The 27,631-nt window shown below is 38.5% G+C and overlaps 2 protein-coding genes across 4 annotated transcripts; one reads left to right on the top strand and one right to left on the bottom strand.

The window, feature by feature from the left end:
• Positions 1–562: 562 nt before the first annotated feature.
• On the bottom strand, positions 563–5,562 carry LOC117300784. Its single transcript, XM_033784580.1, has 5 exons — positions 5,297–5,562; positions 3,992–4,121; positions 3,133–3,264; positions 1,563–1,723; positions 563–904 (listed from the first exon to the last, which is right to left on the bottom strand). Exons 1-5 carry the CDS (start codon positions 5,465–5,467, stop codon positions 644–646), a joined length of 855 nt encoding a protein of 284 aa, XP_033640471.1. The 5' UTR covers positions 5,468–5,562; the 3' UTR covers positions 563–643.
• On the top strand, positions 2,466–27,631 carry LOC117300782 (sialin-like). Of its 3 annotated transcripts, XM_033784578.1 has the most exons (15): positions 2,466–2,753; positions 5,625–5,769; positions 7,324–7,468; positions 9,467–9,604; positions 10,109–10,247; positions 11,169–11,341; positions 13,530–13,763; positions 14,227–14,314; positions 16,420–16,515; positions 17,519–17,643; positions 19,581–19,730; positions 22,012–22,144; positions 22,823–23,064; positions 24,351–24,589; positions 27,214–27,631. In XM_033784578.1, the coding sequence occupies exons 5-14, from the start codon at positions 10,142–10,144 to the stop codon at positions 24,540–24,542; spliced, it is 1,539 nt and encodes a 512-aa protein (XP_033640469.1). In that variant the 5' UTR covers positions 2,466–2,753; positions 5,625–5,769; positions 7,324–7,468; positions 9,467–9,604; positions 10,109–10,141; the 3' UTR covers positions 24,543–24,589; positions 27,214–27,631. The 3 variants fall into 3 exon arrangements, with proteins under 3 accessions (XP_033640469.1, XP_033640468.1, XP_033640470.1); XM_033784577.1 differs by lacking the exon at positions 27,214–27,631 and having other exon boundaries at positions 24,351–25,813; XM_033784579.1 differs by lacking the exons at positions 2,466–2,753; positions 5,625–5,769; positions 7,324–7,468; positions 27,214–27,631 and adding an exon at positions 8,435–8,453 and having other exon boundaries at positions 24,351–25,813.

Genomic DNA, 27,631 nt, shown 5'->3' with positions numbered 1-27,631 from the left:
AATAGTGAAGCAACAATATTTGTCACTCACTGCAATTGTTGTTTACATTTTGTTCAACACTGTTTGTATGTTTTTTTAACTGTTCCAACTTTTTTAACAATAGTACTGTTATACCAGTGTATGTAAATGTGAATTTGGTCGAGATCCAACCATGTGATGATTAGTATGATAATTTTCTGATAAAAACTTATACATTTTTTCACAACCAAATTACTTCATAGTGAAATGTTTTATACTATCCAAAACTGCTTTATCTCTAACCAAGTAATTTGTTATTGCCGTAAATTTTCAGAGTGACTACCAAACATATACCTTCTCTTTAAAGGCACTGGACACTATTGGTAGTTACTCAAAATAATTGTTAAAGCTTTGGTTTTTGAGAAAGTAATTTCTCACTCAAATATTAAAAGACTTTTATTGGGCACATGAAATCACACAAATTTGTGCAACACGATTGTTTTTCCTTCATTATTCTCTTGCAATTGCAACTTCGGTGGAAATTTCCACAGGTTTGTTATTTTGTGCATATGTAAAAATACACCAAGTGAGAATACTGTTCTTTGACAATTACCAAAGGTGTCCAGTGCCTTTAAATACCTGAATGTTATACTTAAAATGAACAAATAATAATCTTTGTCAAACGTCATGTTACAAACAGACCCTCGAGGTATGGCATCAGAACTGGTAGAGGTAGATATAGATGATATAATCTCAGGGCTGTTGAATGGGTGACAATATGCCTCCATTTCCAGACCCTAAACCCGGGGCGATACGCCGTCCTTAAATGCATCCCTTGGGTATCGGAGCATGTATTGCACTGTGGGTAGAACTTGAGTTCTCGTAGCCGTCTGCGGAATATGACATCATACCATGTCTTCCTGGTCATCATTCTTTCTCTGATTACCTACAGAGACAAAACAATCTTAACTTAATCAAAGGTAATGAGTTAAAGACACTGGACACTATTGGCAATTGTCAAAGACCCGTCTTCTCACTTGGTGTATCTCAACATGTGCATAAAATAACTAACCTGTGCAAATTTGAGCTGTTTCTCACATTGTTTTATACTATCAAAAGCTCCCCATTATTCGTTACCAACTAAGGTTTTATGCCAATATTTATTTTGAGTAATTACCAATAGTGTGTACTGCCTTTAGTAAGTTAGATTGCTGTGGGTGCCGTGGGTTACTTACTTGTTACCCGACAAGCCCAGCCATTGATTTCTCAAAGAGTTAGGACTTGTCTTATCTCGAGTTAAGGTCTGCATACTACAGTGCAGGGTTGGGACTCGTCCTAAGTCATAAGATTAATCCTAAGTTAGGAAGAGCTTTGTGAAATCAACGGCAGGGGGCTTGTGTGAATATTTCTTCTCTTGTCTTCTTCTTCTTCTTTTTTTTTGGGAGGGGGGGGGTAAGTTGCAGTTGCATGCCTGTATTCTATGTACATGTACATCACTCTGAGCTAAACCATTGCCCATTTATTTTTCCCCTTACATGAACTTGACAAGTTTAAAACCAAGTGTAACACTCAAATTTGTTTTCAATCTAATAATTCAAGCTTACCGCTAGTGGGGGTTGGTGGTCAGCAATAAAGTCTTTGGTCTTAAGTCGTCGCCTACCACATGTATGACATCCGTATTTCTTGCCCACCATCCGTAAAGATCTCTTCTGTTTATTGGATGCATAGTTAAAAGATGCTGAGAGACCCTCTCTGGCAAATGCTCCTACAAGAAACAAATCAAAACTCACACTGTTATTAATTTATTACTGGTATTCATTATTCAGCTTGATGTGCCACTACACATGTAGCAGCACAGGCTCTGTTATGCAATACATGGTTGCTTCTCTTCACCCAGGTGTGAATGGGAACATTAAGGGCAGAGATGGTTCTTGTGATTGATTAAAGACACTGGACAGTATTGGTAATTTTCAAAGACGAGGCTTCTCACTTGGTGTATCTCAACACATACATAAAATAACAAAACTGAAAATTTGAGCTCAATTGGTCGTTGAAGTTGCGAGGTAACAATGAAAGAAAAAACATTCATAATTCTGAGGTCTCAAAATCAAATTTGTGGAAAATTACTTCTTTCGTGAAAACCAGGCTACTTCAGAGGGAGCCGTTTTTCACAAAGTTTTATACTATCAACCTCTTCCCATTACTCACTACCAAGTAAGTTTAAGTTTTTATGCTAATATTTATTTTGAGTAATTACCAATAGTGTCCACTGCCTTTAAGCTTGGTGTGCTACATGTGATATTTGGCAGCACAGACTATGACTGAGTGCTTCTTTTCACCGAAGGAGAAAGTGGGTGTCTCTGTGAGGGCAGAGATGGTTCTTGTGATTGAATAAACTTGGTGCGCTACATTTGGCAGCATGTACAGGCTGTATGCGCTAATATATATGTTGACTATCATTGTTGCTTCTCTTCACCCAGGAGTAAATAGATACATGTGAGGGCAGAGATGGTTCTTGTGATGGTTCTTGTGATTGAATAAACTTGGTGCGCTACATTTGGCAGCATGTACAGGCTGTATGCGCTAATATATATGTTGACTATCATTGTTGCTTCTCTTCACCCAGGAGTAAATAGATACATGTGAGGGCAGAGATGGTTCTTGTGATTGATTTAACTTGGTGTACTACATATTTGACAGCAACGGCTGTATACTACCAAGAGAGCTGAGATGGTTCAAGGAATGCAAGTGGCCCAGTGACAAGAGATACTAAAGTTGGATTGCCATAAGCGTTGGTGAGTGATGGCTTTATACAAGAATCAACTATTAAGTATTATTATTATTAATCAGGTCCTTTAGAACACATAGGTTATTTTCAACACTTGATAACGTTCCGTGAAAATTGTTTTGTTTTTCAAAACCTGTAGGCACATAAAGAAGAGTTAAAATATTTATTTCTATACCCCTCCCGCCCGGGTAGTGGTTATTAAGGAGGACAGTTCTTTTTAGAACTGAGAAGTCTCCCGAACATCCGATAAATCTACTCCCTGGTAGTAGGCCTACAATAAAGAAAGACAGTTCTCCAAGAACTATCTCTATCTTGCAATACACACGTGGTGTTACTGCAAACCAAGTAATTAATGTATTTGTAACATTATATATATAAATATTTACCTGGATGTAGCAGATTACTTGGCAAGACGGAACTAAATCGCCCTCCAAGACACTTAAAGATTAGCGATGATGTCGCACCGTACATCAACGTAGATTCTAGAATTCCATAAGATGTCAATGAAGAGCCAAGACCTGTGAAAGGATTTGTACAAGTTTAATAGTAGTTTTTGTGTTTGTTAGTACGATGTCTTTTAGTGACCTTGAGGGCTATGAACTGATTTGGGCTGTCGACCAGGGGCACGCTGCACCTACTCTTGGCTGAAACCGGGTTACCCACTTCATAGTCTGTAAGGATGTGTAGGAATGGGTGTCATCCACAGGAGCCTGGCTGGTAGAGCAGAATGCACAACTTTCCCAATTTTGTTTATGAAGCAATTGTGGTTAAGTCCCCAACTCAAAAGCACAACTGTCATGACCAGGAGTCAAACTCAAACTATGCTGCTGACAACACTAGAGTTTGGGCTCAATGAAGTAGACCGCTCGGCCATGACTCGGGTTAGTCCTAGAACTATAAAATCTGTTCTGCTTTCTTCTCCACTATCGTCCCGCTATCAAGGGACTGGGGAGTAGATTTGGGTCATATAGACGATGTGACCTCTGACGTCACACGAAAACCATAACATGATTCGCGCGCATACCGCCTGGCAAAACCTTTGTGTTTTGGCAACCAGCTAGAAAGTGTACGCAATCTTACTATGACTACGCAACTCGGTGCCCGGCGAAACATGACGTATATAGTGTTTTGTCAACAGAGGGCAGTTTGAATGTAAACATAGGTCACATCGTCTATAGGAATGTAGGCCTAGGGGTTTGATTGAATCATTAGATTTAGAATATTGACTAACTACATGTATCGTACCCATGTTGAATTTGAAGATGTGCATTGCACATGTAGATGCCACTGTTCCAGACAAACCAACTGACACAAGTCCCAACACACTGGCTCCCCACAATGCGCAGGTCAGACGCAAAGGACGGAACACCAACACCTCGAGTAGAAAAGAACAAATCTGGTATTATTTGACAAGTGTAATTATATTTTCATTTACTTGCAATGAAATTTGTATTTTGAAAAAGGTTACTCATTGATTGTATATTACTTCCTCCATCCTGAAGGGTCCCTTCGCATTACTCCTGACCTAGACCTACACAGTTGCAATAATGTAACCCTCCTGACGGCGAAGAGGAGGGTTTATGGAAATCACAACTATCCTAGACCTACATTAGAACTATCTATGAGGTTCGCTCCTCTATTGTTTCTACGTACTATGGTAGTTAGGAGTACCTTCGCAATGTTCAGTTTGAGAACCATTATTCAGGGCTAACAATTTTGTGTGATGATTTGGGCCACATAAATGCATGTTGTAGACAGATTGAAATTCAATTTGTTTCAAACAGCTTTTCTGCAGTTATTTCCTTTCTTTTGGTTCCCTCTTGCCTTTTTCATTTATTTTTTTTCATGCGCTTTTTGAGCACCTCATTACTTTAGGTGGACATTGCGCAATCAATATAAATATTCTTTATAATTAATTATTATTTTAATTATAAATACAGTCAGCTCTTGTCTTGTAAAGAGCGCAGTAGCCATGGTAGCGTTTCCTTAAAATAGTATTCAATGTCAATATTGACCCAGTAGGCTAGTACTCATTTTTCCTAATATATTTTTGCCATTTGCATTTTTTCCTAGTTAGTAGTAGTAGGCCTATGACCTATGGGGTTGTACCCCCCACTACTAAATTCCTACCTAGAATACAAATCGTACAAAATAATGTTGTTAAATGAGTGCAGGCAAACACTAAATTATAAATAACACAGAGGGCAGAGCCCCGGCCGTCGATTTCACAAAACTCTTCTTAACTTAAGACTAATCTTAGGACTTTTAGGACGAGTCCCAACCCTGCACTGTAGCATTCAGACGTTAAGATTAATCCTAAGTTAGGACGAGTTACTCATCCTAACTCGAGATAAGACGAGTCCTAACCCTTTGTGAAATCGACCACACAGGTCAGGTAATGATGGATTTAAAAACTAATGTATTGTATGCAAGTATTTGCCTTTATCATTTTTTATGTGTGAATAAAAGCAATGTGAAGTTTGAATATAAAATAATTGTTGCACATTTCTGCACAACTATTGTTGAGTTGACTTGTGGCTTTGTGCAAACCTGCATGAGTCCGAGGCAAGATGGAAAAGTGACCATCCCAACTCCACATCCCAAGATCAAATACGGAGACAGAAATGCTGTATTCGATGCTTGGGAATCGTCTGTAGGGAGTGTAGATGATGCAAGAAAGAGCTTGTGTCTCATACGGGATGAAACTATCGATCCAAACATGGTTTCAAATCATTCAGGAATTTCAAACACTGAAAATGTAGAAAGTTTCCCATGTAAAGAAAGATCCGTTGTTGATTTGGATTTGACGTTTGCAATTTGATTGTTTACTACCGACATTCATATTCCCACATTCAAAGTGTTGTGGTTTATTTTTTAGGGCGCCCTCAAGTGGCAGAATGTTGGACAAGTCAAGTGAAAAAAACAATATCACGTGACGATGTTTTTCACCACTTTTTGCACGCGGCAGTAGTCTAGTCCGGTCGTCTGCTCAGCTGAGCGAACGAGCTTCTTGAATCTTGGTGGTAAGTTCATGAACAAATTGGTGTTTTTCTTCCTTTTTACATATCAAAAAATCACTATTTCAGATGACACATTCAACTGCGTAACTTCAACAACGACACGTAAAATATAATTATACAAAAATGAAGTATTAAAGAGTTGGAAAATACTTCAAAACTCTTTTTGTCCACACCACCGTAGTGTAAACTGCGGTGAAAGTTAATTTCCTGGTTATTTTGTTAAGCGCGAAGTAAAAACCAAAAGAAATTGCGCGCAAAGTTTCAATATGCCCGAGCAATAGTTCTAACCTTGCGCGCAAATTCGAACTTGCGCTAGTTTCTCTTTCATTTATCTGACCCCTTTTTTTGTGTAAACACTGAACATTTTGTGAAGAAATGCTTGCAAAATTAAATTAGGGCATAGACTGAGGCTGCTGCATGTCATTTTACTGTAGAAACACTAGCCAGCCAAAATTACATTTGATTGAGTTTACATTGTCATTGTTCTGAGTTGTGACTGGTGCTGCACTAAAGTTTTTGCCTCCTTTTTAAAAAGTTTTTTAGTAGAAAATAGTAGAACAAAAAGTTAGATTTAGATTTAGACAAGTCATTTCACTGCGCAGTAGACATTGTTATGTATAAGGGTTATCGCGAATGGCAAAATATCAAGAGAGGGCACTGTTGAACCCACACAAAGGTATAGGCGTTGTGTGCGCGAGTCGTAGAAACTGCATAGAAACTGCTAGTTGCGATAACGTAACCCTCTTCCCGACGGCTGCCAGGCCGGAGGGTTACGAGATTGTTTCGAGCCGCAACGGTTGATCTGGTTCAACACGTACAATTTCGACAGCTAGTCACCAGATTTGCCCCATTTTTACCACTTTCAAAAATCATGACACAAATTCTGAGGGTAAAAACTTAATCAGCAATGTCTAATGCAGCGTTTCTCAGTTTTAGCATGTGAAAATGTATTAACCAGTTATGCTATGGTTTTGGTATACTATCATAACTGGTTAATTGGATTTTACATGCTAAAATAATTTTCGTCTCATGAGACGAAAATTATTTTGTGACTTGTTTTACTCATTTCTCAAAAACTACACAACCTCAGCTAGTAATATTTGAAGGGAAGCTTTCCACAATCATTATCTTTAAACCCTGTAAGTTTAATGTAAATCTGTGGACATTTTGAAAAAGTACCTGAATCCTTTAAAGTGAGATTGAAATACATATGTAATGAAAGATAAAATATTTCATATTATTTTTTATAATTAGTATTATCGTATAATAAAAAAAACAAGATCGCCGGCCTTGTTTGGCATCAAGTTTACGGGACAGAAGCCAACATCACTGGTCTCGGGCCTGTGGTCCAGCGTGAATTTTGAGCCCTGAAGGTCTATGTTGATAATGTTTTTTAAAATAGTTTCAGAAGCAAAACAGTGAGAATTGATTTTGGTAGAGATGGGTGGACTGTATCGATTTTGATGTCCATCATCTTGATTGATAAAAAGGTGCACAGTTGTATGAAATAAGGGTAACACTTTAAACAATTAAAATCATTTTTATTCTCCATTTCAGACCCTGAGTGACACATTGTGGAGGGAAAGACCAGGACTTGATGTTGATTGAACCAGCAACTCTTTAGTTTGTGTTCTTCTAAAGCCATCAGCAGTCTTCAAGAATCTGTCATGCATTCTTGGTTACATTTTAAAAAGGATTCCAAGTAAGTGACTTTGAAAACCTTCCTTTAGGCCTACTACTAGAGTATATATTTTTTATTTAGGGGGGAGGGGCAAGATTACATAGTTTTCCATTGATTTGAACAGTTTCTTGGGTTTTTTTATACACAAAATGGAGCTTTGAGAATGCAGACATTAAGAAAAAATCAACTATATTTAGGAAATATGTGTACGAAGTAAATATTTTTGTACATACAAAGTTGTGGAAGTTTGCTCAACTGTCATCTCATCTCAAGTCAAAGAAACATAGTGATTTAAGTTCAGATTAAAACATACCCCTAATGCGTTAAAAAATAAGAAAAAAAGAAAAGCATCTAGCATCTATGTATTACTTGTATACAGATTTATACTTCTTTACTTTTAAGAACTGTATAATGTAAGTGGTGGTTAGCAAGGTCACCATTACTGTTTACATTGTGTTCGAAGAAGTAGAACAAACAATGTTTTGTGTCTGATGAACCCATGTGTACATGCACTTGTAGTTTCAGTTTAAACCAAGGACTTTAATAGGGACAATATGTCCACAAATGCTATCACAAATTAAAACAATTGGGTCTATGCTTATCAGAACAAAGAGTTGAACAAGGAGGGTCAATGATAAGAGCCCATTACATGTTTTGAGGTCATAATACACATTTGATGTGTGTGAGCTTGTTGTGACATTCAAGCCAAGGACTTAAAGCCATTGGACCCTTTCGGTAAACAGTGTTGTCCAAGGCCCACACTTTGTGTACCACAACTTCTATATCAAATTACAAACCTGTGAAAATTTAGGCTCAATCGGTCATCGGAGTCGGGAGAAACAACGGAAAAACCCACCCTTTTCGCCGTGTCATGACATGGTTTAAAATAAATCCGTAATTCTCGTTAACGAGAATTTATATTGTTTTGCTGTTTTCTCAAAAGGTAAAGCATTTCATGGAATAATATTTCAAGAGAAGTCTTTCACCATTGCCTTCTGTAAACCCTGTAAGTTATTTGTAAATCTGTGAACTTTTTTTTCTGAACCGAAAGGGTCCAATGGCTTTAACAACAAAAAGCACCACAGGTCCATGGTTGCTTTGTTAAGGGTACAATGGGTCCATGTTTATCAAAACCTAAAGAGTTGAACAAAGGAGTGTCAATGATTGAAGGTCATTACTACGGTGATAGGATTTCCAATCCTTTGAACCTACATGTAAGTAGAAAACAATTTTTCCCCCCAAATGAGCACCATGATATTTTGATATGATACTCAAAGCTTTTTGATGCGTGCAAGTTGTTTGTCCTTAGTCAAGATAAGACTAGTGTTACTCTGAAATCCACCCCAGGCTTGAATTTTACACTGGACCGCAGGGACCGCAGGTCCGGCGAGGCCAGTGATTTTGGCCCTGGCCCAGTAAACTAATGACTGGACAAGTCTTTGGCCTTGTGTGTTTAGATTGAACAATAATATAATGTACATCAAACATCCTGGATATGGTTTTTTACTCACCACCAATAAACACTATTTGAACAGGGCGTCAGGGAAACCATGGGGAGAAGTGCACAGTGCCTGGGGTGTTATTTTACAATACGCTCTGTTTTTTTCTTGAAAATGTCTCCACATACCTTGTATAGGTATCGTTTTCCTTGTAGATGTTCCTTTTGTCTTTATGGGGAAGGGGATCAAAAAGCATTTGCTTATAGCTCCCTTTTCCTACATGTTAATGCCACACTATTATCTATTTATTGTGTAAATAACTGGTTTAAGTTTTCATTTGTACAAGTTAATGTTTAACTTGAGCAATATTATCACACTTTGTATTGACTGATGTTGACATAGGCCCTCCTATAATAAATTTATCTGAAATTAAAAAACAAAAACAATGAGTGCTGTGAGATGCCCTGTGGTGTGTTTTTTTCTCTGCAAAAAAAAGTTGACCGGCTTTTGAGAGGCTCCTTAAATAGATATAAAAAACATTCATATTTAAATATTGAAAAATTGATTTGTTCCATTTCAGACTTTCTGTCAGTTTTTGGCAGAGAAGACTTGACTTTGATTGACCCCTGCAGCAGAACTCCTCAGTTGGTGTTCTTCTAAGCCATCATCAATCTTCAAGAATCCCTCATGCATTTAGGATTATGTTAAGGTGCTCCATGTAAGTATGTATTTTATACAATTTGGGTTTGAGCAAAGACAAACTGACTTGAGCAGGATTTGAACCTGTGACTTCCGGATTAATGTGCCGGCGCTCTTCCAACTTTTGCCCTCTTGCCATAATGTTGGCGGTCTTCCTATTCAGTCAATATCTTTTTGTTTGGAGGTGCCAGTCAGAAGCCATTCAATCTGTTACTGTTGAACTGTTGCACTGTTGCACTGTTGCACTGTTGCATAGCCATGGATCACACCATAGTTTATTACATAACCTGGGAAGCAGCAGCAGAGGGATCACCTTTTAAAGGGGATGCGACTTTTCATTCCCGATATAAAATAATAGACTGCAAGGGAAACTGACAGTCAATTTGGAATAATTTGGGGTTGAACAAAAAAAAGTTATTAATGTACATGTAGTCACTTAAGGCGTTACTTTCATATGCAGTCATAATTAACTGTGAATGACTGTCATATGCAGTCATTAATTGTGATTGACTCTTCTCTGCAGTTGTTGACTGAGATTGACTCACAAGCAGCTGGAATGGAAGAACCCATTGATGTACATGTAGCTTCAGATGTTACTGATGAGGATGCATCGCTCATCAAACCAAATGCAAATCAGAACTCAACAATTGCAGTGCCAAAAGGTTGGTAGTATTTTGTGAATACTCCTTGATGTGCAGTTACTAATAAGTTAGCGATATAAATAGTTAAAACACTTTAGCGACCATGACGGCCCTATTAAGTGGCTTCCTCTCAAACAAGAGTGTCTAAGAATTTTACAGGGATGTGATTTCTCCCTTTTTTTTTTAGATTATCATTTAAAACTTCAAACTCGGTAGATCAAATTCATAAGAAAATGAAGATAAAATCATATGGAACACCCCAGATTGCATAGTAGGGCTTTAAAACCAGGGGTAAGTGTTTGTGAGCAGGATTCGCACCCGTCAGCTTTCACGCTTTGCGCTCGCTAGCATTCAAACTTACACTGTAGCGCTCGCAAGCTTTCACGCTTAGCACTGATAGTTCAGGTTTTTTTTTTTTTCAACAGCCTACCACATCCAAAAATAAATCAAACCCAATTGACAAGTGTTAATTCCCATGTTGATATAGAATGTACAATTTCAAACCAAACCCATTCGTCTGTGTTTCTTAACGAGGCAACAAAAAAACAAGATTAACCACTTGTTAACCACACGCATGCAACAAATTGATCTTAAAGCAAACTTGACGTGCAGCCTAAAACAGCTTATAGTGAGAACAGCGCACGATTCAAGATTGGATGTGAATGGTCGGGGGTGTGTCAAGGAGGACACAGGGGGAGCACGTTCCCCCAGTTGATGTCCAGTTACCCTCTATGGATGGCCCGTCTCCCCCACATTTGAACTGTCAGAGAATTATGCGTCATTGTCTGTTCAAGCAAAATGTGGGATTAAGATTCGACATACTTTCACACTGCTTAAAGTTCAAGTAAAAACAAATATTTATGACTTAACTGATGTGTTACATGTATATCAGTGGTGTATGTTTCCGAGCTTAATCACATCATCTTTTTTTTTATCCCACAGTCCCTGGTTTGATATCAGCTCGATACACTCTTGCCATCTTGAGTTTCCTCGGCTTGATGAACATCTATGCAATGAGGGTGAATTTAAGTGTTGCGTTGGTTGCCATGGTGAACACAACTTTGACCAATCACAGCTCAGTATGTCCTACTGCTAACATGTCCCATACTCCCAAGGTAAGTTATAAAATAGTTGTTCTGGGATTTATAAGGTTCTACAAGGAAATATAGTGGCATGTCATTGCTGAGGGGTTCAGTCCACTGAACTCGAGTGCTGGTGTTTCTGATCAGCAGAGTATGGGTTTGAATCCCACTCTTGACACTTCTGTCCCTGAGTGAGTCACTCATTCATCATTGTTCTTTACCTCAAATAGGATGTAAAGCTGTATGCTCCTTGTGTTGTGAAATGCAAACAATCGTACCAATCCTTCATGTGCTAAATAGAAGGGGTTTATCACTCTTAACATTTATTGAACTAAAAGTGTTTGGTCAGTAGCCTACGGCAGCTTTTGATAGTATTATCAAAAGCATTTCACTTTGAAGTAATGAGGTAATGTAAAAACGATATAAGTTTTTATGAAACTTTAATCTGAGAAGCAGTAGTGTCATAATGTTTCTTAGATTGGTTGTTTCTATTAGAGATTTATTCTTTGTGCGTAGACGTATTCGCTCTGGATTTTTGCAGAGAGCGATTTTTATTCTAAACGGTTACGCTGACGAAGACATATTCTGTAAAGGTTTTTTACTGTTTTGGGTTTCCTTAGGACAAACGAACATAGTAAAATACTAGATGAATAGTGTATCTAACACTCATTAAGGAAAATTATTCTGCCCAATTTAGTTAAATATTATAAAAATGACTTTTACGGAGACCCTTATTTCTTCACAAAATCCGTGATGCTTTTGGTCTCATATTTCTGTATTTTTAGCACAAAAAATCGTGTCATAAATTTTCTAGGTACAATAAAACATTATTGCTTCGTTGTGTGATGTTTTTTTTCGTTACAGTGTTTAATTTTCCCGAAATGAATTTTTGAAAACGTGTCCTCCAAGCAGAAGCTCATAAGATACGCAGCGAATAGCTGTTTTTAAATTATAAAAACGACTTTTACGGAGACCCTTATTTCTGCACAAAATCCGTGATGTTTTTGGTCTCATATTTCTTAGTTTTTAACACAAAAAATCGTGTTATTAATTTTCTAGGTACAATAAAACATTATCGCTTCGTTGTGTGATGTTTTTTTTTCGTTACAGTGTTGAAATGAATTTTTGAAAACATGTTCTCCAAGCTTATTATTTATTGATAACGGTCATGCATCCGACTGACTGTACAAGGGTAACATGGTCTATACACGTACACCTACGCGCAGTTTGCAATACATACACATTCCTCCACACACACGACGTGCAGTTGCATGGCCGTACGTGAAAGAGCTCATTATGCGGATGACCCTTCAGTGGCCTTTCAGTAGACGACCGCAAACGGCCGGCCACCTCCCTAAATCCTGAATGGGAATGAGTATACCAACGGCGCTGAAACGCATGAGGGCGATGTTCAAAAATCTATCCATGGAAATTTGCAAGCCTGGACCGTGCGTGGATATTCAATGATTTCATGCAAAATGTGTAATCGGTTTTTCACTATTTTCTCGGGACCCAGATGGCTGATCGATCTCAAACTTCTACAGGTTTGTCAGTTTATGTATATGGTGGCTTACATTAAGTGCTTACACTGCCAGCAACTGTTTTGTTAGTAAAAACCAGTTCTGTAACCGCCCTTTAATTTCATAAAGGCATCATTCTCACTTGGTGTATCCCAACATATATGCATAAAATAAACCTGTGAAAATTTGGGATCAATTGGCCATGGAAGTTGCAAAGAGACAACAAAAAAACACCCTTGTTGCACAACTTTTTGTGCTTTTACATGCATAATAAAAGACTTCAACTGATGATTTTATTATTTGAGTGAGAAATTACCTCTAGAAATGCAAGGGTCATGGTTTGAACTCCACACTAGTAAATATGCCTGTGATATGTTTTCACTGGACTTGGGGAAAGTACTGAGTATACAGTGCCAATCGGTGTGTAGGTAAAAAAACAAAAATTAAAATTCTTTATCCCTGATGCAAATTTAACATTCATTATAGAGAAATCACCTCTTTCTCAAAAACTACGTTACTTCAGAGGGAGCCGTTTCTCAAAATGTTGTATACTATCAACAGCTCTCTATTGCTCTTTACCAAGTAAGTTTTTATGCTGACAATTGTTTTTAGTAATTACCAATAGTGTCCAATGCCTTTAATACTGAAGGCCCTTTTTTATCATCAATTTTATTTTCTATCTTTTTGCGGCTGTTTTATAGAATGGAGAATTCAATTGGGACGAGTCAACTCAAGGACAGATTCTAGGCTCTTTCTTTTATGGTTACGTCTTTACTCAAATACCTGGCGGTTTATTGGCAGATCGCTATGGAGCAAAGCTAATATTTGGACTTGGAGTTCTTTGCACCGCTGTGTTAACCTTGGCTACGCCGTTTGCTGCCAGGGCAGGGTACCAGTATTTGATTGCCCTCAGAGTACTGGAAGGTGTTGGAGAGGTAAGGTGATTTTGTGTAGGTCATGATCGAGCTCTCGTAAGATTTTATATTTGGGCTATCAAACCTAATCTAAATATTTGGCTAGGGCAATGACTGTTGCTAGGGATGTCTTTATACTTTAATGCATGATGGTGCTGAATCCCAGCCATAGCCATAGCAGTATCTACCAATTCAGACCTTACCTTGGCTCACTGAGTTTGTGAGGTAGTAATTGGTTGAAGCACAAATATAATTCTATTCTTGTACTAATCATTTTTAAAAAGGTATTTCTCACAATGTTTTATACTATCATGTTTTATACTATCAACAGCTCTCGATATTGCTTGTTACCAAGTAAGTTTTTAGGCTAACAGTTATTTTGACTAATTACCAATTATGTCCAGTGCAATAAAGTGTCCAGTTAGCAGCCAAGGACTTAAACACAGCATCAAACTAAATTATGTTATGTTTTTCTATTTGTTAGGGTGTGACTTATCCAGCCATGCATTCCTTGTGGGGTCATTGGGCTCCACCTCTTGAACGTAGCAGACTAGTTACCATAACATACTCAGGTAGGATCCTAGGCTCGTCTGTAAGAAGGTAAACCCTTTCAGCCCACCTAGTGTCTTTAGTCAACTGTGCACTAAACCATGCTTGTCCCAATGGTGACTTTAGTTGACTCCTGCTTGAGTCCCAATGGTGACTTGGTCAATTGTGCACTACGCCTCTGCTTCAGCCCAAATGGTGACTTTAGTCCACTATGCACCAGGCCTCAAATTTCCCGATTTTTAGGGCAAGGCCACTTTGGCCTTGAATTTGTCAAATTTTGAAAGGGCACCAAGGCCATGGGGTAGGGCACCAAGGCCAACTTAAAATTTCAAAAAGGGCATCAAGGCCATAAAAAATAAAGATCATGAAACAATTTCTGTTCAGGTCCATGAAGGCTATTTTAATGAACCATTTCATTACTTTTGCTTTCCTTTAACAAAAAAACATCAAGTATTTTTAAATGTATTTAATTTTATTGATTAATGGGAAGTAAAAGTATGCATCCATTTTTTGTTGCGATGGCCAGACGTAAACAATGAACTGTCACTTAACTGAGTGCAGCGGAGATTTTGTTGCGACGGCCGGACGTAAACAATGAGCTGTCACTTGACTGTGTGCAGAGCGGAGATTTATTCAACGGACATACGTACATGTACATGTACCATACATGTACATGTACCATACATGTACATGTACCTTTCATGTACATGTACATGATGCGTGATTTACGTAACATGGCCCACGTGCACAAACATGTAGGAGTACCAGTGAACAAGCACAATACCAGTGGAATAGGCGGACGCCCAACCTCGAATGAAACCGAAATTGTGATTAGCTGGTACCCATCATGGACAACCTTGCGTGGGTACGCGTGTTGCAAGATGAGTACCAGTGCGATTGTTCTCAAATGGTCGTTGCAAGTACATCCGGCCCGTGTATAAACTTCGAGTACACAATGTCTATGGATGCACGTCTGTCGTTCGTTCTGCATCGTGCACACACACATGCACTGCATGGATATGCTGCCGTCCGTTTAAATTCCGTGTGATGAGCATTCAACCGACCGCGCTCTGTGTGCGTGTATTCATATAGAATGTACATGTAAGTGTTTGATTTTATGTGCACACAGACGGATGGTGGTGTATCAAAACATAATTAATTTTGATCTCAAAAAGGGCACGGCGGCCATCGGAGAAAAAGGGCACGGCCTTTTTGGCCGCGAAAATGTCTGATTTTCTCGGGGCACCACGGCCAGTAAGCAGGGCACCGGCGGCCATGGCCGTCGTGGCCGCCGGGAAATTTGAGGCCTGGTGCACTATACCCTGCTTGTCCCAATGGTGACTTAGTTGACTCATGCTTGAGCCCCGATGGTGACTTTAGTCCACTATGCACTAAACCCTGCTTGTTGCAATGGCGACTTTAGTTGACTCATGCTTGAGCCCCAATGGTGACTTTAGTCCACTATGCACTAAACCCTGCTTGTTGCAATGGCGACTTTAGTTGACTCCTGCTTGAGCCCCAATGGTGACTTGGTCAATTGTGCACTATACCCCTGCTTCAGCCCCAATGGTGACTTTAGTTGACTCCTGCTTGAGCACCAATGGTGACTTTAGTCAACTGTGCACTATACCCTGCTTTTGGCCCCAATGGTGACTTTAGTCAACTGTGCACTATACCCTGCTTGAGTCCCAATGGTGACTTACTCCACTTGTACACAATACCCTGCTTTTGGCCCCAATGGTGACTTTAGTCAACTGTGCACTATACCCTGCTTGAGGCCCAATGGTGACTTTAGTCAACTGTGCACTATATCCTGCTTGATGAGCCCCAATGGTGACTTTAGTCCACTGTGCACTATACCCTGCTTGTCCCAATGGTGACTTTAGTCCACTGTTCACTATACCCTGCTTGAGTCCCAATGGTGACTTACTCCACTGTACACAATACCCTGCTTTTAGCCCCAATGGTGACTTTAGTCAACTGTGCACTATACCCTGCTTGAGCCCCCCACCAAGTACTAATTCAATGTTAAAAAGGATGTGTAGTTTTCTGGTTTTTGTGGCGAAATTTGGAAGATCTTAAATGAAACTTTCCCATAATGATGATTATTTTGTTTTATTCTGTGCAGGAAGTCATATGGGTACAGTCTTAGCAATGCCAATCTCAGGATTACTCTCTGAATTAAACTTCCTAGATGGGTGGCCGTTAGCATTCTACGTGTTCGGTAAGTTCCAAACCCTTCCGTGTTCCATCATGCTTTATTTAGAGAGTAGGTTTGGCGCCATGTTTCCATCAAAAAGTTTCAAAATGGGCTATTGAATCATAGCCAAACAGACAGATAAATTCCTAGTTTGGTGGGGTAGGATCATTGACATATGAGTTGGCACCTAGGGTACGTTCAGACGAGGAGTTAAATTAACCCTTTATCCAAAAGTGCTAAAATAACCCTCCGTTTGCAAGTAAAAATCCAGTCTGTGAGGGTCAATTTGACCCACAAAACTGGGCTAAACTAGTCCTGAAAAAAGTTGAATTAGCGCAGAACAGCCCAGGTTTTACGACCAACCCCTGCTGCAAGGCCAAATAAACCATTGTTGAACGCAACTGACCTGCCACTTCCAATGTTATTTACTCCACATGAACGCGACTTTTAAAGTGACATCAGCCATTTGTATGGGTCGCACCGAGTATACAATTATCTGTCTCTTGCATCTCTCTGCTACCTTCCCTTTTTTATAACCCCGGCATTCCCCGTCATCGAAAAAACACCAAACATACGCAAGAGAACAGGTTCTCATTTTCAGTAGAGTGGAAGTATTAAAGGCAGTGGACACTTGGTAATTGCTCAAAATAATTGTTAGCATAAAAACTAATTTGGTAACAAGCAATGGAGAGCTGTTGATAGTATTAAAAACATTGTGAGAAACGGCTCCCTCTGTAGTAACGTAGTTTTCGAAAAAGATGTCATTTTGATTGAATTTGATTTCAAGACCTCATAATTAGATTTTGAGGTCCCGAAATCAAGCATCTGAAAGCACACAACTCCGTGTACAAGGGTGTTTTTTCCCCATTATTATCACGCAACTTCGACAACCAATTGAGTTGAAATTTTCACAGGTTTGTTATTTTGTGCATATGTGGAGATACACCAAGTGAGAAGACTGGTCTTTGACAGTTACCAATAGTGTCCAGTGTCTTTAATGAGCTTTGTTGATGTTATTTTCTCTCAGGTACATCAGCATTGATATGGTTTGTCTTATGGATGTTACTTGTGCATGATAAACCATCCAAACATCCGCGTATATCAGATGTAGAAAGAATCTACATTGAATCCTCCATTGGAGATAAAGATGGTGTAAGTAATTAATGTAGTATGCAGGGAGTATGCATTAATTATTTAATGCATTTGTGAAGGCATTTTTTCTCTTCATAAAGTGTTTCATTTGTTTGTTTTTGTTTATTTATCAAACACCCTTGCACAAGTAGCCCTAATAATAGGATGGATAGGAAACCAGAAGAAATGTTCAGTTTGAGATGTGGGAGAAAAAACTAAATTGGGGGAAACCCATCACTCAGGTAGGGACTGGAAATCCAGTTCACATGCAAGGCTCTTGTCTGAGGTGGGATTCGAACCGGGGTCCAGAGAGGTGAAGTGAAGGGAAAGAAACCACTGAGACAACCTTATACACCAATAATTATGTGTAAAGCCTACACCATATGTAGGGCCACTGATTTTCCGTTTCAGAAAAGTGCAAATTCCGTTTGGCAAAAACATGAATTCCGTTTCAGGCACAACAAATTCCGTTTCATGTTTTTTTAATTAGATAAAAGGTTGTTTAATACCCAGGGACACACTTATAAAAATCAATTTGAGATAAGTTGCACTGTTGACTTCGTAAAATGTTCATTTGAACTGACAAATTTCAAAAAAATACTTTTTTTTATAATTGTGGATTATTTTGTATACTGCTGTTCTAAAAAGGTTGCACTGTGACTGCAGTATCAATGCACATGATGTGATAGACTTGATTCCAAGTCTAAAACTGCAGTTGATTCTCTGGATCAGCCACATTGTAGGCTAATGACAGGAGTGTATCCACAAGAGGGCGCTGTTTCAGCATGATCAAAGACTTGGGAACAAGTCTATGGACGTGACCATTCTCCATCCACAAACAAAATGTCAGCCATTTTGTTTTCGCTTTGGCGACAGAATGTTGACAGTTTACGGTTTTATTTTAGACCTTTCCGAGATGAAAAAACATTGTATGTGTTCTTATAGATCATAGGTAAGCTAGTTTGTGTATTATTGTTGGTAAAAGAGAGGGAGAAAATGCAATTTGGGTGAACAAAAAATGTTTAAAACGTGCCGCGAATAATGCCCTTCGCTTAACCATGTTAACAACGTGTGTACATCATGTGTGTAAACATTGAGGATGGTGTGAAGTAGAACAGAATGATCCACGGTTACGATCTTGTACTTTTTAATGGTCTGATTTCTGATGCCTTTTTAGTTTAACAAAAAGAATCTTAATAAAGAATGCAATTTCAATAGTTTTGGCGTCAAGAAAAAAAAAAAAAAAAAAAAAATCAAATTTTCTGAAATCCCGTTTTCCGTTTCAAAGGGCGGATTCCGCGAATTCCGTCCGTTTTCCGCGATCGCGGAAAATCAGTGGCCCTACATATGTACATGAAGGTCAGCCCTTGTTCTCCATGAACCGTTCAAATTTTTGTTCAAAGACCAAGTATTGTTATTATTGGTTATTATTAAAACACATTCAAACTTCTGTCAGAGTAGTCAGAGGCTGAATTGCGTTAAAAATTTCAGATCATAAGAAAATATATCCACTATTTTAAAACTACAGAAAAACATGAAATATAAAAATAGTTATTTAAGTACAATTTCAAAATACAAGATATCCAAAGACTAAAATACAAAAATACTGTCCTCTGGGAAGGCATAACATACCTCTTGCTACATAAACTCCGATAAGTGCTACTAAATATCATGCCTGAAGCATAATTGTCAATGCAAATTAACCAACAATAATAAGGTCAGTTTCTGAAGCAGGGGAGTTTTTGGCACTTAGTGATGTTGGTGACACTTTTGTCACAGTGTTTATAAAGATAGCTAGATAGCTTGAGTCCCACTCAAGTAAATTTTCTTTGTTCTACCTCAAATCATTTTCAAATTAACCCAGTCAAGTTTCCCTTGTGGTTTATAATAAGCTATAAGTATTTTTGATAGTTTGTGATATTTTGTACTATTTTGTGCTATTTTGTGATATTTTGCAGGTGTATTCTGTACCCTGGTGGAGTATGATGACTTCTACACCAGTGTGGGCCCTCGTGATTACTTTCTTCTGCAGTACATGGGGCTTTTATACTTTACTTACAAACTTGCCAACGTATCTCAAGGTTGTACTGGGATTTGATTTATCGCAGGTAAGTGTCTTCTGCTAATGGTACTCAACTTAAAGAAACTGTTTGTTATAAAATGCATTATGGTTGGAAAGATGTTGTGAAAGTAAAATACAATGATCCACATAAGTTTGCCTTCAAATTGCGTGGTTTTCCTTTTGCTGTGCGAACTAACACGGTCGGCCATTTATGGGAGTCAAAAATTTGACTCCCATAAATGGCCGACTGTGTTTGTCGATGAGGTAAAAGGAAAACCGAGCAATTTCGAGGCGTGTTTGTGTAGATCATTGTATTCTACTTTTACAACATCTTTCTACCCATATGCATTTTATAAAAAACGGTTACTAACGCTTTTTATAGACCATCTTGACCGATCTATGGCAACGTGTTCCTTTAAAGGCAGTGGACACTATTGGTAATTACTCAAAATAATTATTGGCATAAAACCTTACTTTGTAACGAGTAATGGGGAGAGGTTGATGGTATAAAACATTGTGAGAAACAGCTCCCTCTGAAGTGACCTAGTTTTGGAGAAAGGAGTAATTTTCCACGAATTTGATTTCGAGACCTCAAGTTTAGAACTTGAGGTCTCGAAATCAACCATCTAAACGCACACAACTTCGTGTGACAAGGGTGTTTTTTTCTTTCATAGTTATCTTGCAACTCCGACGACCGATCGAGCTCAAATTTTCACAGGTTTGTTATTTTATGCATATGTTGAGATACAGCAAGAGAGAAGACTGGTTTTTGACAATTACCAATAGTGTACACTGTCTTTAAGTATCATAATATATCAATAACTGCATCCAAATCAACCCGCAAGTTTTTAAGAAAAATATCATAATGGAATGGTACCGCATTGGCTTTTGGAATATTGCAATAATTCCAATCCACTATTTTTCAAGTAATTCGTATCATGAAAAGATAGTACTTTGGAAGAGTACATTCATCCCCATCCTCTAGTTTCAAGAAACATATCATAAAGGGGTTGTACATCATTGATTATTGGAAGAGTACATTCATTCCAATCCTCTAGTTTCAAGAAACATATCATAAAGGGGTTGTACATCATTGGTTATTGGAAGAGTACATTCATTCCAATCCTCTAGTTTACAAGAAGGATATTATAAAGGGATGGTACATCTATGGTTATTGAATGAGTATACACACATTCCAATCCTCTACTTTCATCATTGGTGACACCAAGTATTGAAAAGAATCCTTAAGTATGGAGGAACATCTATAATTTTCCTACTTAAAACTGAGCAAATTTTGTTGGGCTCTGATAATTATGGCAGTCTACACACTGAACACAAAATAACATGCAATAACATGCAATAATGTGATTTGTGGGACGAAGTTTGAGATATAAGACCTAATCCTTAAGCACCATGTAATGGTTTACAAGGTGATGTGGCGCAATATGCTGCCAATCCAGCCAGGAACACCGGGGCGAACCCCTTCTCTTTTCGATAAGTGCACTGGGTTCTTTTACATGCAATTACACAACACATGGGACCAACGGCTTTACGTCCCATCCGAAGGACGAAGCAATGGTTATGTGTCTTGCTTAAGGACACAAGAGTCACGGCTTGGGATTCGAACCCACATTCTGCTGATCAGAAACACCAGAGTTTGAATTCGGTTCTCTTAACTGCACCGCCACGACACTCCCACTTGCATTCCCCAAGAAATATATTTGAACATTCCACTGTGAATGAGTTCTCTTTTTTGCGATTGCCTGGAACTGGTTGCCTGGAACTGTTCACCTTCAAGGCACTTCACGACAATGCTCCCATGTGCATCTCAGATCGCTTACTCAACTACACTCCTACCTGCTCTCTTTGCTCACAAACATAACAAAACCAACATCTCCTTCAGATTCAAAGGTTCAACACACAGCACTACGGAAACAAGTCATGCAGCATTGCTGCACCCACTCTCTGGAACAATCTCCCCCATCACATTCAGTCTATCAGCTCCTTTAAATCATACAAAATTGCCTTGAAAACCCAACTCTTTAACATAAAGCATTATTTACCTTAATTGTGTGTTAATCATTCAGTCAATTGTAACAAAAATAACAGGTTATTTCTTTGAGTTATTTGTAAAGCACCTAGAGATAACTTTATACGAGGGGCTATATAAATCAAATATTATTATTATTGTTGTTGTTGTTGTTGGTGTTGTTGTTGTTGTTGTTGTTGCTGCTGTTGCTGCTGCTGCTGCCGCCGCCGCTGCCGCCCCCGCCGCCCCAAGTGACATGACCCGTAGCTAACAAGATATTTCATTGTACCCATTTCAGAGTGGTTTCTTGGCTGCTGTACCATACCTAGCTTTGTGGTGTGTGATGATTACCAGTGGACACATTGCTGACTTTCTCATCAGTCATCAGATATTTTCAACAACCACCACCAGAAAGATATTTACTGCATTAGGTAATTCCACAAATCTCACTCCATTTTTATTTTTCTATTGACCCATTGCATATATGACGTCATGCTCTAAAAAAAGAAGGCAGATCATTGGAGACAATAGCTGTTCTCTGTGCGCAAAAAGCGTGCGTGTGACCTCAGCGTACCTGTAGAACGCGCCTCCGAACAAGTGAGCATAATTTTGGGTGTCAACTTTCTTTTGTGCATGATTGTATATGATTTTGATACCCAAAATGACACCCAGGATAGGCACATGTGAGTTCTCTGAGCATATTGCAAGGTGTCTATGTAAATATTTGTTTCAACTATTTAAAGGAACACGTTGCCTTGGATCAGTCGAGTTGGTCTTTGAAAAGCGTTCTGTAACCGTTTCTTTTAAAATCAGTATTGTTAGAAAGATGTTGTAAAAGTAGAATACAATGATCTACACAAATATTGGTGGTTGACAACTCAAGGCACAGTATGCTCTCAGCTCCCTGGGGAGAATAAAACAGCCTAAGCTTCCATGCGCACAGAAAGCTTTTTCAAACAACATCAACCTCTACCCTCGCAGGTACACATTTGTACCCCTGGGTGGAGAGAAGAAATCATAGGAAAGCATCTTGCTCATGGACACAGGTGTCAAGACAGGGCTTTGAACCCACATAATATAATTTCTGTTTTTTCTTTTTTCTTTGATAGGGTTAACCTTGCCAGGAACCTTCCTTGTCTTTACTAGTTACGTTGGATGTGATCACACAATAGCTATGACATTGCTGACACTCTCTGTTACCTCGTCTGGCCTGAATGGGTCAGGGATTTCAGTTAACCATTTAGACATTGCTCCTAAGTATGCCGGCTTACTCATGGGGATTTCTAACATGGTAGGCAGCATACCTGGATTTCTTGGCCCAGTGGTTGCGGGTGTACTCACAGAAGATATGGTAAGTTTATTATCTGAAAGTTTACTTTTATCAAGGGAAACTGACTGGATAATTTTGTTGGTAATCTTAGGTTTAACAAAGAGAAATTGTTATACCTCGGTAACATATTGTGAAGTTTGATTGGTCGAGAACCAATCACGTGCCGTGCAACAAATACGCATGTACCATGGCTGCACAGCGCGGCGGGTAACATGAGTGATGTTAAGCGGTGTACATCGACTTGATCGTTCCCACCGTTGGCCAATTTTCAGCGCTTAGTACGAAACAGCCGCGGGTTGGAGGGAACAGTGAAGAATGGTTTCTTATTTGAACAACTCTTCGTCTGCTTATTAGAACTATGCATACTCCATCGTAATAATGTTTGAAGATGACAGCATAACTTTGATAAGAGGAATAATCATGTTACCAAGGTATAACAAAACCATTGTTGCACGCTGTGATTTTGGGTCCATGGGTTTTGTACACCCTCGGGGGAAAATGGCACCCTCTTCCCCCTCGGGTTTACAAAAGGCCATGGACCCCGTCACACCGTGCAACAATTGTATATCGACTAGGCTGGGTCTTGAACCTGTGACCTCCATTTAAAACATACATGCAGTTCTGATTTAGTGCTTGATCACTCCTGATACAAATGCTCTGTATTGAGAGCTAGCTACGTTTTGAAGTATGAGACATGTTTCATTACATAGCACAATTTAATGGTTTGAAAGGTGATGTGGCACAGTATGCAGCCGATCAAACGTGGAAAACCATGGCGAGACTCTTCTCTATTATGATATAAGTGCACTGGGTTCTTCTTTTACTTGCGTTACACAAGGCATAGGACCTACAGATTTACGTCCCATCTGAAGGGCTCCAATAATTGTCAAGTGTCTTGCTTAAGGACAGTAGTGCCATAACTGGGACTCAAACCCACACTCTGCTGCTCAGAAATACTTTTCTCAAATTCTACTGCCCAGTACTTGCTGCTCCATCAAATGGTTCTCACTCAACTTAAAGCTTTCAGCAACAGTTTAACAAAGGATAAAAAACGCATCTGTTTAGTTGTAGATTTATCTGTGAGATGGCAAGGCAATTTTTATTTTGCAGTGGCCACTTCCATTGAAAAAATCTTTAAGTCTCTGACATTTTTGAAAGGGCACCGATACTAGGGCAACAGAGTGGTCTAGGCAGTTGAGCGGCCCCTAGCCATGAATCGTCTAGAACCGTACCCCAAAACCAGGGCCAATAATCGGTCATGCCATACTGGTATATATCAAATTGACCTTAACTTCTTCTTGGTCTAGGAAACTTTCCAGCGTTGGAGTGTGATATTCTGGATCTCATTTGGGACCTACTTACTTGGGACGATGGTTTACGTCTGTTTAGGATCAGCAGAGAAGCAACCCTGGGCTATGGATTCACAAGAATCATCAGCGATAACACATCAAGACATCAATCCTTCAGTACAGAATGATGCAGGAATAATCAACGCCTAGATTGATCTTGACTGTCAGGCTAATCCTTGCCAGATTGAATGTTAAAGGTATGATGCTAAATAGACCAGGCAAGTCTCACATGTTTTCAAACAATTCCGGAGCACTTTAGCTGCGCGTAAATTGCTTTAGCGCATGAAGGAAAACAAACTCACACACTTTAACAGGTCCCAGTGATCGAATACATGCAAGACTTGCTCATTGTTTAATAATAGCAGGAATAAACATTCCATGACAGATTTACAATCTGAAATCTTCCTTTGAAATTCTGTACCAGTCTTAGAAATATTTTTGCTGAACTATGCACTAATTTTTATTTTTATTTGCCATAGACGCAAAACGAGCGTTCATTAATTCAATATGTTCTATATTCACAATATAAATTGTTTATTATTATATCTTTATATATTTTTTTAAATTGTGCCCACCAGGTGACCACTTTATTTAATGAAGTTTGACTGGTTAATTTTGTCACAATTTCATGCTCTACAATCATTCACAAAATATTCACAAAATATTATCATTCTATTGGACTCGCACAAAATGAAAGCACACAAAGAAATATTTCGATTGAGAGTATTCAGTGCAGTTCATGCTTACTGCGAATGCGATATTCAATTAAGACAGGACAAATTCGCAATGAACAATTCGGGTCAGTTGACTTGTGCCCAACTCCTGCGAAACATTCACTGGAAACATTCACTGTGAAAACATAATAATCATCTGCCACTACAGATCTTATAAAGACTAAATCTTGCAAATATCTGGAAGATTCTTAACTTAAATGTATACCGTGGATAATTATGCAATCTGATTGGTGGAAACAATTGAAATCATTGGTTTGAAGTCATTGGAAAAGATATGGTGTAGCATGGCTTGGTACTCATGGTTAAAGTAAAATTTCTGAAATATGTCTAACAGTATTAATGTTTTTTTTTTTTAAGAAGTAAACAATCGACAATAGTGATACATTTGTTTAAAAGAAATTATATATTTTTTATTAACTTAAGGCTATTTTAATAACTTTATATGTGTATAGTTAATGAGTTGAATAATTAGGGGAAATTATTTTACTTAACCAGAATGTTAAAAGTTAAAGGGGGCTCCAAGGTCAAATTCAGTAATGTGAGCGCTTACGAAAATAATAAATAATAATAATATCAAAGTGTTATGTAGCGCTCGTATCTAAGAAAAAGTTACTGTAGGCGCTGAGTATATACAAACTTTCAGAAAGATAGGTTTAATATTGAAGTTATGAATTCTGAGACCCAATTATGTAGCACCTTATAAGGCTTTACAAGGTGCTACAACGCATACAGTAGCCACAGCCAGGAACCCGGGGCAATCCCCTTCTCTTTGCGATAAGTGCACTGGGTTCTTTTACATGCGTAACACAACACAAGGGACCAACAGCTTTATGTCCCATCCGAAGGACGAAGCAATGGTTAAGTGTCTTGCTTAAGTGTCACAGCTGGGTCTAACCTATCAAGTGTAGAATGTCACTGTGTTTGATACCCTTCAAGTGCAAAATCAACATATATTATTTATTCAATCAAACAGCATTGAATATGACCGTTTGACTGCCATAACACAAATCATTTTTGGAATGCAGAGACCCATTTGTTGTTGGTGTCCCATGACTTCATGTTACAAACTCCGCTCTACAAGAGTATACAATCTTTTGACACCTTACACATTTTAAGGTGAGGTTGAGACTTGTAGCTTTTTTCCCTTTGCACAAAGACTCTATCTTTTGATAATGGGTGCATCACACAACTGAGTTTCACCTTGGGGTGCCTCTGCAGGTTTAAGGCTAATTTATATGAAGATTTAAATTATAATTATTTAAACAAAATCTCTGAGTGTTTGTTGTTGTGAAGTGATCTGTGCCCATTATTATGGTGCTGATTGTCAAAGATGTCGGCACTTCTCATATAATTTTGTAAGTTGCCTTAATATTGGGCCCCATCATTGGAGATGGAGGGAGGAGATTTTTATTTGGGAGGGGGGGGGGGGCAGGGGATGGGGTGAACAACCCAAAAAGCTCATTCACTGGCTGAAGCGTTTACACTTGTAGAGTAACAATGTAGAAGCTCTTAATTTTGGTTTACCCTGAACACTGATGTGTGTTAGCATCAGTACTTTACCAAATTCTGTGAAAACAAATCACTTGAATGGACCTATTACTGGGGTGGGACTCGAACCCATGACCTTTGCAGTGCTAACACATTTGGTGTAATGGTAAAACCAAAATTAATAATCTTTATTCATGGTGCAAATTTAACATCCATTAAATTATGTAGGGCCTACATGTAGCTCTCATTCTGAAGAGGCCCTTTCTGATCCTCAGTGGTTTCTGACTTGAGCTCTGCCTTGTTTTAAAAAGATAGATCTGTGTTTATGAAGATCTATGAAGGATTATAGTGAGGCTGTGATTTGGGGGAAGGTTCTTGATTGGATATGTTTACTGATAATTTTCATGATAGAACAACGAAGTACACAGCACTGATGTAAATGAAAGAGTTCATAGAAGCTGCTCATTTTGAATTAATTGTGCTACATCAGAAATGATGTTTCTGGTACTAGCATGCTATCAATCTCTTTGGAGCAAGATTTAAAGCTATGCATTTTCAATCTTGACGAAACCATTCTATTTCTCTTCAATTCAAACCAGAGTAACCCAAAACAAGGCAAACAGGACTTTATGAAATCAGCATAAGAACCCGACTGTTGGAGCAAAGTCAATAATGTCATAAACATTCTCAGGTTGGTTTTAGTTTGAACGAACAAGTTTAGACGTTGAACAGTTTTGTTAAAGTACCCAGTTCTACGGTACATCTTGTGCGCGGCATGATACTGTGCTAAGATGATCGAATTATATAATAAAAATATAATTACACAAAGTTGTTCCCCCCCCCCGGTTATGTTCCGTTGACCAGTATCAGCAAAATTGCTTGCAACTAAGTTCCGTTTTGTTCTCGTTCTCAAAGTTATTGTTGTTGATTTTTGTTTTCCTTTTGAATTTAAGTTTTAGTAAAATTCGTTGTTTTTATTATTCAATTTTCGGGCTAATTTTATTTGCTGCATTTTGT

This window comes from Asterias rubens, chromosome 16 (assembly GCF_902459465.1).
Source record: "Asterias rubens chromosome 16, eAstRub1.3, whole genome shotgun sequence".
In the NCBI taxonomy this organism is placed as follows: Eukaryota; Metazoa; Echinodermata; class Asteroidea; order Forcipulatida; family Asteriidae; genus Asterias; species Asterias rubens.
The sequence above is the reverse complement of the archived record's forward strand: the minus strand, read 5'-3'. Positions and strand labels throughout refer to the sequence as shown.